Source organism: Bombina bombina, chromosome 12 (genome assembly GCF_027579735.1).
Source record: "Bombina bombina isolate aBomBom1 chromosome 12, aBomBom1.pri, whole genome shotgun sequence".
Taxonomy (NCBI): Eukaryota; Metazoa; Chordata; class Amphibia; order Anura; family Bombinatoridae; genus Bombina; species Bombina bombina.
Genome location: NC_069510.1, coordinates 149,219,603 through 149,235,838, shown reverse-complemented (window position 1 = coordinate 149,235,838; position 16,236 = coordinate 149,219,603). Strand labels below are relative to the sequence as shown.

Here is a 16,236-nt window from a genome sequence, read left to right as displayed (position 1 = left end):
TTTGTAACTTAGTTCTTTTTTATTTTTTGTACTTTAGTTAGTTTATTTCATTGTAGTTATTTGTAGGAATTGTATTTAATTTATTTATTGATAGTGTAGTGTTAGGTTTAATTGTAGGTAATTGTAGGTATTTTATTTAATTAATTTAATGATAGTGTACTGTTAGGTTTAATTCTAACTTAGGTTAGGATTTATTTTACAGGTAATTTTGTTATTATTTTAACTAGGTAACTATTAAATAGTTCTTAACTATTTAATAGCTATTGTACATGGTTAAAATAATTACAAAGTTGCCTGTAAAATAAATATTAATCCTAAAATAGCTACAATGTAATTATAATTTATATTGTAGCTATATTAGGATTTATTTTACAGGTAAGTATTTAGCTTTAAATAGGAATAATTTATTTAATAAGAGATAATTAATTTCGTTAGATGTAAATTATATGTAACTTAGGGGGGTGTTAGTGTTAGGGTTAGACTTAGCTTTAGGGGTTAATACATTTATTAGAATAGCGGTGAGCTCCAGTCGGCAGATTAGGGGTTAATAATTGAAGTTAGGTGTCGGCGATGTTAGGGAGGGCAGATTAGGGGTTAATACTATTTATTATAGGGTTAGTGAGGTGGATTAGGGGTTAATAACTTTATTATAGTAGCGGTGCGGTCCGCTCGGCAGATTAGGGGTTAATAAGTGTAGGCAGGTAGAGGCGACGTTGTGGGGGGCAGATTAGGGGTTAATAAATATAATATAGGGGTCGGCGATGTTAGGGCAGCAGATTAGGGGTACATAGGGATAATGTAAGTAGCGGCGGATTACGGAGCGGCAGATTAGGGGTTAATAATAATATGCAGGGGTCAGCGATAGCGGGGGCGGCAGATTAGGGGTTAATAAGTGTAAGGTTAGGGGTGTTTAGACTCGGGGTACACGTTAGAGTGTTAGGTGCAGACGTAGGAAGTGTTTCCGCATAGCAAACAATGGGGCTGCGTTAGGAGCTGAACGCGGCTTTTTTGCAGGTGTTAGGTTTTTTTTCAGCTCAAACAGCCCCATTGTTTCCTATGGGGGAATCGTGCACGAGCACGTTTTTGAGGCTGGCCGCTTGCGTAAGCAACTCTGGTATCGAGAGTTGAAGCTGCGTTAAATATGCTCTATGCTCCTTTTTTGGAGCCTAACGCAGCCTTTATGTGGACTCTCAATACCAGAGTTATTTTTATGGTGCGGCCAGAAAAAAGCCAGCGTTAGCTTTTCGGGTCGTTACCGACAAAACTCCAAATCTAGCCGTTAATTTTCTGAATTTGCTATCATTTCTCTGATTGGTCCAACTCAAAGAGTCAATAATACAAAATCATAAGAGGCAACGGCAAGTATGAACAGTCATGTTGCTCTAATTAGACATGGGGCTCCATTTATCAAATGTTGAGCAGACATGATTTGCTGCATCGAATCATGTCCGCTGGACATCGCTGCAAATGGGCAGCACACGCTGTCCGCATTTATCATTGCACAAGCATTTCACCAGAAAAGCTTGTGCAATGCCAACCCTTGCTCACTGGCAGCCAGTCGCCCTCTAGCAGGGGCTGTCAATCATCCCAATCATATAATTTCAATCCGCCACCATTTAGGTGAGCATGAAATGATGGGCTTCAGAAGCAGACACTGCTGCTTGATAAATGCGGCCCATAAACTTTTAAGTAGGGCTTCATCAGTTCTTAAGTTGCCATGACTTGTTATATTCCTAACAAAGACAAAACCAATGCAATACTATGGTATTTATGAGGCTGTTCTGTTTGTGCTATTGCTTTAGCTTATTTTAGTACAACGGTTATTTCTTTTCACTTTCTACACTCTATGTAGTATATACAGTCACGTGCTTGCATTATTGCCCCGGCAGTCGAGTAGTTCTGCTACTAATTTTAGCATACAAGTTGAATTAGGAGGTGCAGTGGTTAAAAAAAAAAGGAGTGGCACAGCCTCATCAATATATAACTCTCTTTGACATCTAGGTGAATACCTTTGTTCTGTTTCGGGTGATCATGGTGACCGTGTCCAGCGCAAGACGACGCTCAAAAATGTTGACTCCAAATTGCAGCATGGAGAAGCAGATCAGGCTCCAAGTCTGGTGAGTTTCTGACCTATTAATATCTAACAAGAACAGACCAATGTATTAACTGGTGTACCCCATGTAATTGTGAACTTTAAGAAAAAAAGGGAACCTTGATCCATGGTATAAAAACAAAAGTTATGCTTACCTGATAAATTCATTTCTTTCATGATGTTGAGAGTCCACGAGCCATTACTCCTGGGATTCAACTTCAGGCCACTAGGAGGAGGTAAAGATTCCCAAAGTTTTAAGAGCATTTAATCCCTCTGATCTCTCTGGTATTCTAGTATAGCAAAGGAAGGAGAAGTAGGAAGGTAGGGAAAAGAAGGTGCAAACTAGAAATTACACCAGAAAAAAATGATTCTCTCCACCATGAAAGAAATTAATTTATCAGGTAAGCATAAATGTTGTCTTCTTTCATAATGTGATGAGAGTCTACCAGCCATTACTCCTGGGAACTAATAGCCAAGTCCATGAGTAATTGGGCAGGATCTTTTCTTTTTAAAGACAGGCACTGCTGCCTGAAGAACTTTCCTACCAAACACATCAAAGTGGTAGAATTTAGAGAAAGTATTTTGCTGCCTAGCAAATCTATTCACTATAAGCCTCATCCTTGAAAATCCAAGAAGAGGAAACTGATCTAGAAAAATGAGCAATAATGCATTTTGGAAAAAACTATCCCACCTTTAGGTAAACAATGGTAATCATGAAATTTAGCCAAAAAACTAAAGAAACTGATGTAGCCCTCTGACCTGTACGTAGACCAAGGAATAAACAAATGAAAGGATTGTCTAAAAACCTTTCGGCCAGATTACGAGTTTTGCGTTATGAGGGGTTCGGTACTAACTTGCACGTTATTCTCACCGCTCACTTCCCTACAGCGCTGGTATTACAGGTTTTTACAAACCCGGCGTTAAAAGGCAAGAAGTGAGCGTAGAACAAAATTGAGCTCCATACCGCACTCCAATACCAACGCTGCTTAAGTCAGCGGTGAGCTGGTTGTACGTGCTCGTGCACGATTTCCCCATAGACATCAATGGGGAGAGCCGGCTGAGAAAAAGTCTAACACCTGCCAAAAATCAGCGTAAAGCTCAGTAACGCAGCCCCATTGATTCCTATGGGGAAACATTTTATGTTTACACCTAACACCCTAACATGAACCCCGAGTCTAAACACCCGTAATCTTACACTTATTAACCCCTAATCTGCTGCTCCGACATCGCCGACACCTAAATTATTCTTATTAACCCCTAATCTGCCGCTCAGACATTGCCACCAGCTACATTATACTTATTAACCCCTAATCTGCTGCCCCCAACATCGCCGACACATACATTATATTTATTAACCCCTAATCTCCCGCCCCCAATGTCGCCGCAACCTACCTACACTTATTAACCCCTAATCTGCCGCCCCCAGTGTCGCTGTCACTATAATAAACATATTAACCCCTAATCTGCCGTCCCTAACATCGCTGCCGTCTACCTACATTTATTAACCCTTAATCTGCCGCCCCCAACGTCGCAGCCACTATACTAAATTTATAAACCCATAAACCTAAGTCTAACCCTAACCCTAACACCCCATAACTTAAATTAATTAAAATAAATCTAAATAAAACTTACTATTAATAACTAAATAATTCCTATTTAAACCTAAATACTTACCTGTAAAATAAACCCTAAGATAGCTACAATATAACTAATAGTTACATTGTAGCTATCTTAGGGTTTATTTTTATTTTACAGGCAAGTTTGTATTTATTTTAACTAGGTAGAATAGTTACTAAATAGTTATTAACTATTTAATAACTACCTAGCTAAAATAAATACAAATTGACCTGTAAAATAAAACCTAACCTGTCTTACACTAACACCTAACCTAACCCTACAATTAAATAAATTCCCTAAATTAAATACAATTAATTAATTTAATATAAATTCAAAACAATTAGCTAAATTACAAAAAAAACAACAACTAAATTACAGAAAATAAAAAACAAATTACAAGATCTTTAAGCTAATTACACCTAATCTAATAGCCCTATCAAAATAAAAAATCCCACCCAAAATAAAAAAAACATAGCCTAAACTAAATTACCAATAGCCCTTAAAAGGGCCTTTTGCGGGGCATTGCCCCAAAGAAATCAGCTCTTTTACCTGTAAAAGAAAATACAAACATTCACCCCAACAGTAAACCCCCCCACCCACACAACCAACCCCCCAAACAAAACTCTAACTAAAAAAACCTAAGCTCCCCATTGCCCTGAAAAGGGCATTTGGAAGGGCATTGCCCTTAAAAGGGCATTTAGCTCTATTGCGACCCAAAGCCCTAACCTAAAAAGAAAACCCACCCAATACACCCTTAAAAAAACCTAACACTAACCCCTGAAGATCCACTTACTATTATTATTATCAGGTATTTGTAGAGCACCAACAGATTCTGCAGCGCTGTAAACATAGTCGGTGTACAGGATACTGTTGTAGTCAGCTTACCAGCAGAAGTCTTCATCCAAGCGGCAAGATGTCCTCAACGAAACCGGCAGAAGTGGTCCTCCAGACGGGCAGAAGTGGTCCTCCAGACGGGCAGAAGTCTTCACCCAGATGGCATCTTCTATCTTCAAACTTCCGACGTGGAGCGGCTCCATCTTCAAGACATCCGGCGCAGAGCATCCTCTTCCAACGACGACTACCCGACGAATGAAGGTACCTTTAAGTGACGTCATCCAAGATGGCATCCCTTAGATTCCGATTGGCTGATAGAATTCTATCAGCCAATCGGAATTAAGGTTGAAAAAATCCTATTGGCTGATGTAACCCTCTGTCATCTATCTTTAAGCCAACATTCTACCCACTTAACAATCTTAGCATCTACTCTGAGACTAGGCTCCTACAATCCGAGAACTCATTTACAATTACCGCTATCTAAAGTAACAGAGAATTCTTGGCAAACAGACTAGGAATGTATTAAATAGCAAGTCAAGCAAGAAGGGAGATACGTACTCCCGATATCGCACACATGACATGTGTTTCACAATGCTTCTTCCAAATAATTCTTTGGATTAGAACAAGGAGGTGGGCTATAATCTCCTAATTGATATTGTCTGAAAAATCACATTAGGTAAAACATCACATTGAGGGGCCGATTTATTAATGTGCAGATAGACATGATACAATGTAGCGTATCATGTCCGCCGCACATTGATAAATGCCTACAGCATACGCTGTCAGCATTTATCATTGCACAAGTAGTTCTCGTGAACTGCTTGTGCAATACCTCCCCCTGCAGATTCATGGCCAATGGGCCGCTAGCTGGGGGTGTCAATCAGCCAGATCGTATAGGATCAGGCAGATTGAAGACCGCAGCCTCAGAGGCTGTGGACCAGTTATGGAGCAGCTGTCTTAAGAGCATGCAAAATTAAAGGTCTCATATGAAGTCACGAAAAAGGAAAACATCTGATGCTGCAATCATCAGACCTAACACTTCCATGCATTGAGCTACATATGGGTTAGAAATGTAACTTAGTTCTGGGAAAATTGACTATAACTCTGATCCATGATGCGTTAGAGAAAGCTGCATAGTCACTATAATGACTCCTAGAAAAGAGACACTTGATTAATGAGAAAGAGAACTCATTTTACATTTTAAAATTCTGGGCTTATTGACTTTAATCAAATTTCTCAGAGTTCCTTTTTTCGAAATAGTAACAATCTGGGCAATTCTACCCCTTATTCAACAGATTCAATTCATGTCAACATTTGATTTAAAGAATGCCTTCCTTCCTATTCCTAGATCATTTCCAGCTTCTAAGATTTGCCTTTCAGGACAAACATTTCAGTGTGTGGCTCTTTTGGTTGATCTATCTACTGCTCCCAGGATTTTTACAAAGGCTCTAGGAACTCTCTTGTCTTTAATAAATACTCACTTGTAACACCAATGAGCAGACACAACCGGTAAAGAAGCAATGCTTACTGAAAAGGTTACCAATTTCATGTCCATATGATATCTGAAAAATAAACTATGCTCTCAAAGAACAGTAGTTCGTTTGGCTAAAGTGAAAAGCACTATCTACCAATAAAAACATTTCCCAAAGCTCTACATTAGAAGACATCAAAGCAAACATCCTATTAAATTTAGAGGATGGGTTAAAAGAAAAGACCACACTTGGTTTACTCTCAGACAATTATTTTAGAGCCTCTGGAATAGGAAAAAAAAACTCTTGAATATTAGCAGAAGGTTTAAAAATCAAATCCAGTTTTTTGGAAGGTTTTTCTACAGATGATTTAGGGTCTTGGATGCCTAAAGTACATAAAACCTCTTTAAACAAAGAACTAACAGCTAGATAACAAGTCTGTGCGTTCGTCTTTTAACGCTGAAAATATGGTATTTTCAGTGTTAAAACAGTAACGCAGCCATTACACGTCTTGTCGGTATAGGTGTAACGCAAGCCTTTTTAGCTTGTAACGCAACGTCAGTACCGCACTTGTAAAAATGAAGTTTTTGCATAGGATTTCCATAGCGCTGGTATTGCGAGTTTTTCTGGGAGGCTAAAAAGCGAGCATTACACTCTATAACGACAAAATCCGTAACGCCATCTAAAGTCAGTACTTATGAGTTTTACGCTACAAAGCTGTAACATAAAACTCATAACTAAAGTGTTGCAAAGTACACTAATACCCATAAACTACCTATTAACCCCTAAACCACCGTCCTCCCGCATTACAGACACTATTTAGATATTATTAACCCCTAATCTGCCGTCCGCCCACTTCGCCCCGCTATACTAAAGTTATTAAGCCATACACCGCAGACACTATAATAAACCTATTAACCCCCACAATGAAATATACTAATTTAAACTATTAACCCCTAAACCTAACGCCCCCCTAACTTTATATTAAAATGACATTTTCCCTATCTTAAATTAAATTAAAATTTACCTATCAAATTAAAAAAGTTTAAACTAACAATTAACTAATATAATTATTAAACTAATATTAAAATAACGACCAATTAAAATAAAATAAACTACACATTAAAAGAATCCTAACACTACTCTAAAAATTACTAAGTATCTGCAAAAAATAACAAACACTAAATTACGGAAAATAACAAAGGAAATTATCAAAAATAAAAAAGAATTACACCTAATCTGTCAAAAAAAAAAAAAAAAACCTAGCCTACAATAAACTATATCCCGAAAATGGCAGGGTGGTGTTTTCGTACTCCCCAGGAATGCAGTGAAGGAGCAGCATTACAAAAAAAAAAAAACGAACCATCCGCAATAAGTAATAAAAAAACAACTAACCGCCCGCAAGTATTTTTTTAAAATATGAACTATTAAGAAAAAAATAAACTAACTGCCTGCACTAAGTATTAAGAAAAAAAATACCAATAAAATTATTAACCCCTAATCCGCCAACCCCGCACAACGCATTAAACCTAATTTACCTATTAACTCCTAAACCGCAAACCCCCACAATGCAAAAAACTAATTTAATGACTAAGCCCCCTAACCTAACACCCCCTAAATTAACCCCTTAATTACATTAAAAAAAATACTACATTACAATTAAAATTTAAAAAAAAATTACATTACATTAGTCTAAAATTACAGAAAATAAAAAACGGTTAAAATTACAAAAATAATAAACACTATCTAAAATAAAAAAAATTAAACCTAATCCCTATGAAAATAAAAAGCCCCCCCAAAATAAAAACACCCCCTAATCTAAGAATAAACTACCAATAGCCCTTAAAAGGGCTATTTTACATTAAAAATAAACAAAGCCCCCCTAACAGTAAAACCCCCCACCCACCAAACCCCCCAAAATAAAAAAAACTAACACTAATAAACCTAAACTACCCATTGCCCCGAAAGGGGCATTTGTATGGGCATTGCCCTTAAAAGGGCATTCAGCTCTTTTGCAAATTGCCCAATAAATCCTAATCTAAAAAAACAAAACATTTAAAAAAAAAAAAACTAACACTAAAGCCCCACATAGGTACTCACGGTTTCAGAAGTCCGGCGGAGGTCTTCTTCCAGACTGGTCCATAATCTTCATCCACAGCGAAGGTGGCACAGAGTGGAGGAACAGAGTGGTCTTCCCAGATGTGGCGATCCTCTGCAGTGGTCATCTGTGGCGGTAGCTCTCCTCGGCGGCAGTGGTTCTCGGCGAAGGCGTGGAGGTTCCTCTTCATGTGATCGTCCACTGTGCACTGAAGATTGAATTCAAGGAATCCAATATTTATTGGGGTACCTTGCATTCCTATTTGCTGAAATTTTCAAAATAAGCCAATAGGGTGAGACCTACTGAAATCTTATTGGCTCTAATCCTATTGGCTGTTTTGAAAAATTCAGCCAATAGGAATACAATGTACCCCAAATTGATTGCAGTACCTTGCATTCAATATTCAGTATATGACAGGCAATGGATGAAGAGGATCCTCCATGCCGCCGAGGACCGCCGACGCCGAGGACCACCAAAGCCACCACAGATGACCACCACAGAGGATCGCCACCTCTGGGAAGACTGCTCCGGACCTTCGCTCCGCGACGCCTTCACTGTGGATGAAGATGATGGACACGTCTGGAAGAAGACCTTCTCCGCCGGACTTCTAAAACCGTGAGTACCTATTTGGGGCTTTAGTGTTATTTTTTTCTTTTTTTTAGATTAGGGTTTCTTTGGGCAATTTCAAAAAGAGCATAATGTGAAAAAGAGCTGAATGCCCATACAAATGCCCCTTTAGGGGCAATAGGTAGTTTAGGTTTATTAGTGTTAGGTTTTTTTATTTTGGGGGGTTTAGTGGGTGGGGGGTTTTACTGTTAGGGGGGACTTTGTTTATTTTTAATGTTAAAGAGCTGATTTCTTTAGGGCAATGCCCTACAAAAAGCCCTTTTAAGGGCTATTGGTAGTTTAGTATTAGATTAGGGGGTGTTTTTATTTGGGGGGGATGTTTTATTTTTATAGGGGTATTAGTTTAGGTTTAAAGGGCCAAATATTTAAACACTTGAAAGTAATGCAGTATAGCTGTAAAAAACTGACTAGAAAATATCATCTGAACATCTCTATGTAAAAAAGAAAGATAATTTACCTCAAAAGTTTCTCAGTAGCCACATCCCATTGTAAAGGACTTCTAAGCAACAAATAAGTATGTCTGTCCCGGGACAGCCGAAGGAGCAAGCTTTCGTGCACACTCATGTTATTTCCCTATTCAGTGTAAGGAAGTTTACAATGAAATCTCATGAGAGTTAAGTGAAATCTCATGAGATAACAGTAAAAGAGTTCATGACCTCAGCACTGTTGATGCTGATTGGCTGCTGTTCATTTCTTCATTTTTTAATTTTTTTTAAAGTATAACTTTTTACACAGAACTTACACTGCTGAGCTGAGGAGATTGTGAGGTAAAATATCTTCCTTTTTTACGTAGAGATGCTCAGGTGATATTTCCCGGTCAGCTTTTTACAGTTATACTGCATCAGTTTCAAGTGATTTAGCTTATGAGTATTATGTCCCTTTAATTTTATTATTTTTGGATAGCTTTGTTTATTTTTTTCTGTATTTGTACTTTTTTATTTTCTGTAACTTGGGGGGTTGCATTTTTAACAAATAGACTGCCCTCTGGGCAGGTTTATCAACTAGTTATTAACTGTAAATGCTGTGCTAATTCAGTGCACAAAATACATACACTACACAAATAAACTCCCCCTCACATTGCCAAACAGTTACATTCCTTTTTACTGTGTATATAAGAGAAGCTATACGGCTGCATTGAGTTGAAAGTCCAAGGTGATTAGCTGAATAGAAAAAAAAACAGCTATTACCACATAATAAAGTTTCTATAATTACTAGGCTAAAGGGCATATTTATCAATGTGCGAGCAGAGATGATACGAAGTAGGGTATCATGTCCACCGCACATCGATAAATGCCGACATTTATCAGGGGGTGTCAATCAACCAGATCGTATTCGATCGGGTTGATTACTGTCCGTGGTCTCAGTGCAGGCAGACAAGTTATGGAGCAGCGGTCTTTAGACCGCTGCTTCATAACATCTGGCTCGCCGGCAACACGGGGCATCAAGCTCCATACGGAGCTTCATAACTATGCCCCTAAGTATAAAAATTCAATGTAATAAAGGTGGAATTAGTCTATTACATACGTATGTCTCCAGGCTATGGCGCACATTACAATTGGTGTACCTACTAATAGTCTGGGCTATGTGAGTGCAAGAAATAGCTGCACTTACTTCAGATGCACCCACTCTACCATACATAGTGGTTGCAGAAAAGATTGCTTCTGGTAGAGAGTCCAGCCAGTGCTGTGCACATCACAGCAGAGGATCTATGTAAGGAGTATATTGATGTCCCAACAGGAGGAGGCCGGGGGACCAGTCCGTGAGACACCTATGGCAGGCTTGTGACTAACTCCTTCAATGAAAGGGATTTTGTCACTGCCCAATACTCCAATCTTCCCTCTGTCTTTTTGTAGAAGCTCTCTGAGGGGAAAATGGGCCACAGATCAGTAAGGACTCCTCTCAGTGAAGAATCAGGAGCCCCTCAATTCTTCATCTGCCTACTATGCAGGCAAAGATTAGACTGGACTCTCAGAGAGGTCAGAGGGATTAAGTGCTCCTAGAGCTTTGGGAATCTTTGCCTCCTCCTAGTGGCCAGGAGTTGAATCCCAGGTGTAATGGCTCATGGACTTTCACCACCTTATGAAATAAATTCACTACAACCAAAAGGTACAGGGATCTGTTAAGGTATGACAAATCTATGTAACCTAGCAAGTAGAAATATCCACACTTGCAGAAGCACCAGCTCCAACTGAACATGTCCAAGACCTCACAGTATATTAGTATATGCATTTTGTGATTGGCTGATGACTGTCACGTGACGCAGGGGGAAGGGAACATAAACTAACATTGAAATATGTCAGAAAAAACTGTGCTACTCATTTGAAATTCAGATTATGTGCATTTGTTGATTTTGCAAATATATTGTATTTAATGGTCTTTAAAAGGGACATTAAACACCAAATACATTTTATAAACATAGTATTGAAGTTATTCCCCACCTCCCTCTAGTCATGGGAGCTGCCATGTTAAAACCTAAGTTTCACTGCATTCCAGTGCTGATGTGTTTGATTGTGTGCAGCAACTCTCCTTTAGACACCTTCAGTGCTAACTAGGTTCCAAAACGGCAGCTCCCATGATTAGAGGGAGGAGCATGAAATGCATTAGGGCAAGTTTAAAAGTGGAGCCCAATGAAAAGCACATGGTGCCTTGTTTTTTGTATGGCCTTAGATAAAGAATAATGCAGAATCTGGTATTGGAAGTGGAAAGGTAAATATAATAACCAAATCATGTTAATGTAAAATCTAGAGCTTAAAGGGCCACTACACCCAAAATATTTCTTTCATGATTCAGATAGAGAATATAAATTTAAACAACATTACAATTTACTTCCATTATTTATTTTGCTTCATTTTTTAAATATCCTTAGTTGAAGAAAAAGCAATGCACATGGTGAACCAATCACACGATGCTTCTATGTGCAGCAACCAATCAGCAGCAAGTGAGAATATCTAGATATGCTCTTCATCAAAGAATATCAAGAGAATAAAACAAATTAGATAATATAAGTAAATTAGAAAGATGTTTAAAATTGCATTCTCTTTCTAAATCATAAAAGAAAAAATGTGGGTGGCATGTCCCTTTAAGACCTGAACGAAACCATTTTAATTAGTAGTATAGCACAGAACTACATGAAGAACTCTAGCAGCTGAGCAACATCAGCTAATAGGACCCTCAGCTTAGCGCACCATCAGCTAATAGGACCCTCAGCTTAGCGCAACATCAGCTAATAGGACCCTCAGCTTAGCGCACCATCAGCTAATAGGACCTTCAGCTTAGCGCAACATCAGCTAATAGGACCCTCAGCTTAGCGTACATCAGCTAATAGGACCCTCAGCTTAGCGCAACATCAGCTAATAGGACCCTCAGCTTAGCGCAACATCAGCTAATAGGTCCCTCAGCTTAGCGCACCATCAGCTAATAGGACCTTCAGCTTAGCGCAACATCAGCTAATAGGACCCTCAGCTTAGCGTACATCAGCTAATAGGACCCTCAGCTTAGCGCAACATCAGCTAATAGGACCCTCAGCTTAGTGCACCATCGGCTAATAGGACCCTCAGCTTAGTGCACAATCAGTTAATAGGACCCTCAGCTTAGCGCACCATCAGCTAATAGGACCCTCAGCTTAGCGCACCATCGGCTAATAGGACCCTCAGCTTAGCGCACCATCAGCTAATAGGACCCTCAGCTTAGCGCACCATCAGCTAATAGGACTCTCAGCTTAGCGCACCATCAGCTAATAGGACCCTCAGCTTAGTGCACAATCAGTTAATAGGACCCTCAGCTTAGCGCACCATCAGCTAATAGGACCCTCAGCTTAGCGCACCATCGGCTAATAGGACCCTCAGCTTAGCGCACCATCAGCTAATAGGACCCTCAGCTTAGCGCACCATCGGCTAATAGGACCCTCAGCTTAGCGTACCATCAGCTAATAGGACCCTCAGCTTAGTGCACCATCGGCTAATAGGACCCTCAGCTTAGCGCACCATCAGCTAATAGAACCCTCAGCTTAGCGCACCATCAGCTAATAGGACCCTCAGCTTAGCGCACCATCGGCTAATAGGACCCTCAGCTTTGCGCACCATCGGCTAATAGGACCCTCAGCTTAGCGCACCATCGGCTAATAGGACCCTCAGCTTAGTGCACCATCGGCTAATAGGACCCTCAGCTTAGCGCACCATCGGCTAATAGGACCCTCAGCTTAGCGCACCATTGGCTAATAGGACCCTCAGCTTAGTGCACCATCGGCTAATAGGACCCTCAGCTTAGCGCACCATCAGCTAATAGGACCCTTAGCTTAGTGCACCATCAGCTAATAGGACCCTCAGTTTAGCGCACCATCGGCTAATAGGACCCTTAGCTTAGCGCACCATCAGCTAATTGGACCCTCAGCTTAGCGCACCATCAGCTAATAGGACCCTCAGCTTAGCGCACCATCAGCTAATAGGACCCTCAGCTTAGCGCACCATCAGCTAATAGGACCCTCAGCTTAGCGCACCATCAGCTAATAGGACCCTCAGCTTAGCGCACAATCAGCTAATAGGACTCTCAGCTTAGCGCACCATCAGCTAATAGGACCCTCAGCTTAGCACACCATCAGCTAATAGGACCCTCAGCTTAGCGCACCATCAGCTAATAGGACCCTCGGCTTAGCGCACCATCAGCTAATAGGACCCTCAGCTTAGCGCACCATCAGCTAATAGGACCCTCAGCTTAGCGCACCATCAGCTAATAGGACCCTCAGCTTAGCGCAACATCAGCTAATAGGACCCTCAGTTTAGCGCAACATCAGCTAATAGGACCCTCAGCTTAGCGCAACATCAGTTAATAGGCCCCTCAGCTTAGCGTACATCAGCTAATAGGACCCTCAGCTTAGTGCACCATCAGCTAATAGGACTCTCAGCTTGGCGCACCATCAGCTAATAGGACGCTCAGCTTAGCGCACCATCAGCTAATAGGACGCTCAGCTTAGCACACCATCAGCTAATAGGACCCTTGGCTTAGCGCACCATCAGCTAATAGGACTCTCAGCTTAGCGCACCATCAGCTAATAGGACTCTCAGCTTAGCGCACCATCAGCTAATAGGACCCTCAGCTTAGCGCAACATCAGCTAATAAGACCCTCAGCTTAGCGCACCATCAACTAATAGGACCCTCAGCTTAGCATACCATCAGCTAATAGGACTCTCAGCTTAGCGCACCATCAGCTAATAGGACTCTCAGCTTAGCGTACCATCAGCTAATAGGACTCTCAGCTTAGCGCACCATCAGCTAATAGGACTCTCAGCTTAGCGCATCATCAAAGAATATCAAGAGAATAAAACAAATTAGATAATATAAGTAAATTAGAAAGATGTTTAAAATTGCATTCTCTTTCTAAATCATAAAAGAAAAAATGTGGGTGGCATGTCCCTTTAAGACCTGAACGAAACCATTTTAATTAGTAGTATAGCACAGAACTACATGAAGAACTCTAGCAGCTGAGCAACATCAGCTAATAGGACCCTCAGCTTAGCGCACCATCAGCTAATAGGACCCTCAGCTTAGCGCAACATCAGCTAATAGGACCCTCAGCTTAGCGCACCATCAGCTAATAGGACCTTCAGCTTAGCGCAACATCAGCTAATAGGACCCTCAGCTTAGCGTACATCAGCTAATAGGACCCTCAGCTTAGCGCAACATCAGCTAATAGGACCCTCAGCTTAGCGCAACATCAGCTAATAGGTCCCTCAGCTTAGCGCACCATCAGCTAATAGGACCTTCAGCTTAGCGCAACATCAGCTAATAGGACCCTCAGCTTAGCGTACATCAGCTAATAGGACCCTCAGCTTAGCGCAACATCAGCTAATAGGACCCTCAGCTTAGTGCACCATCGGCTAATAGGACCCTCAGCTTAGTGCACAATCAGTTAATAGGACCCTCAGCTTAGCGCACCATCAGCTAATAGGACCCTCAGCTTAGCGCACCATCGGCTAATAGGACCCTCAGCTTAGCGCACCATCAGCTAATAGGACCCTCAGCTTAGCGCACCATCAGCTAATAGGACTCTCAGCTTAGCGCACCATCAGCTAATAGGACCCTCAGCTTAGTGCACAATCAGTTAATATGACCCTCAGCTTAGCGCACCATCAGCTAATAGGACCCTCAGCTTAGTGCACCATCGGCTAATAGGACCCTCAGCTTAGCGCACCATCAGCTAATAGAACCCTCAGCTTAGCGCACCATCAGCTAATAGGACCCTCAGCTTAGCGCACCATCGGCTAATAGGACCCTCAGCTTTGCGCACCATCGGCTAATAGGACCCTCAGCTTAGCGCACCATCGGCTAATAGGACCCTCAGCTTAGTGCACCATCGGCTAATAGGACCCTCAGCTTAGCGCACCATCGGCTAATAGGACCCTCAGCTTAGCGCACCATTGGCTAATAGGACCCTCAGCTTAGTGCACCATCGGCTAATAGGACCCTCAGCTTAGCGCACCATCAGCTAATAGGACCCTTAGCTTAGTGCACCATCAGCTAATAGGACCCTCAGTTTAGCGCACCATCGGCTAATAGGACCCTTAGCTTAGCGCACCATCAGCTAATTGGACCCTCAGCTTAGCGCACCATCAGCTAATAGGACCCTCAGCTTAGCGCACCATCAGCTAATAGGACCCTCAGCTTAGCGCACCATCAGCTAATAGGACACCATCGGCTAATAGCGCACCATCAGCTAATAGGACCCTCAGCTTAGCGCACAATCAGCTAATAGGACTCTCAGCTTAGCGCACCATCAGCTAATAGGACCCTCAGCTTAGCACACCATCAGCTAATAGGACCCTCAGCTTAGCGCACCATCAGCTAATAGGACCCTCGGCTTAGCGCACCATCAGCTAATAGGACCCTCAGCTTAGCACACCATCAGCTAATAGGACCCTCAGCTTAGCGCACCATCAGCTAATAGGACCCTCAGCTTAGCGCAACATCAGCTAATAGGACCCTCAGCTTAGCGCAACATCAGCTAATAGGACCCTCAGCTTAGCGCAACATCAGTTAATAGGCCCCTCAGCTTAGCGTACATCAGCTAATAGGACCCTCAGCTTAGTGCACCATCAGCTAATAGGACTCTCAGCTTGGCGCACCATCAGCTAATAGGATGCTCAGCTTAGCGCACCATCAGCTAATAGGACGCTCAGCTTAGCACACCATCAGCTAATAGGACCCTTGGCTTAGCGCACCATCAGCTAATAGGACTCTCAGCTTAGCGCACCATCAGCTAATAGGACTCTCAGCTTAGCGCACCATCAGCTAATAGGACCCTCAGCTTAGCGCAACATCAGCTAATAAGACCCTCAGCTTAGCGCACCATCAGCTAATTGGACCCTCAGCTTAGCGCACCATCAGCTAATAGGACCCTCAGCTTAGCGCACCATCAGCTAATAGGACCCTCAGCTTAGCGCACCATCAGCTAATAGGACACCATCGGCTAATAGCGCACCATCAGCTAATAGGACCCTCAGCTT

General features: G+C 41.6%; 1 protein-coding gene across 1 annotated transcript in view; it reads left to right on the top strand.

Annotated features, from left to right (window-relative positions):
* ADGRD2 (adhesion G protein-coupled receptor D2) overlaps window positions 1-16,236 on the top strand; it is a 677,900-nt gene that overhangs the window by 265,873 nt on the left and 395,791 nt on the right. Inside the window, exon 16 of the mRNA XM_053695488.1 lies at window positions 2,002-2,117. Within this exon, the coding sequence (XP_053551463.1) occupies window positions 2,002-2,117 (116 nt within the window). The remainder of the gene's footprint in view (window positions 1-2,001; window positions 2,118-16,236) is intronic.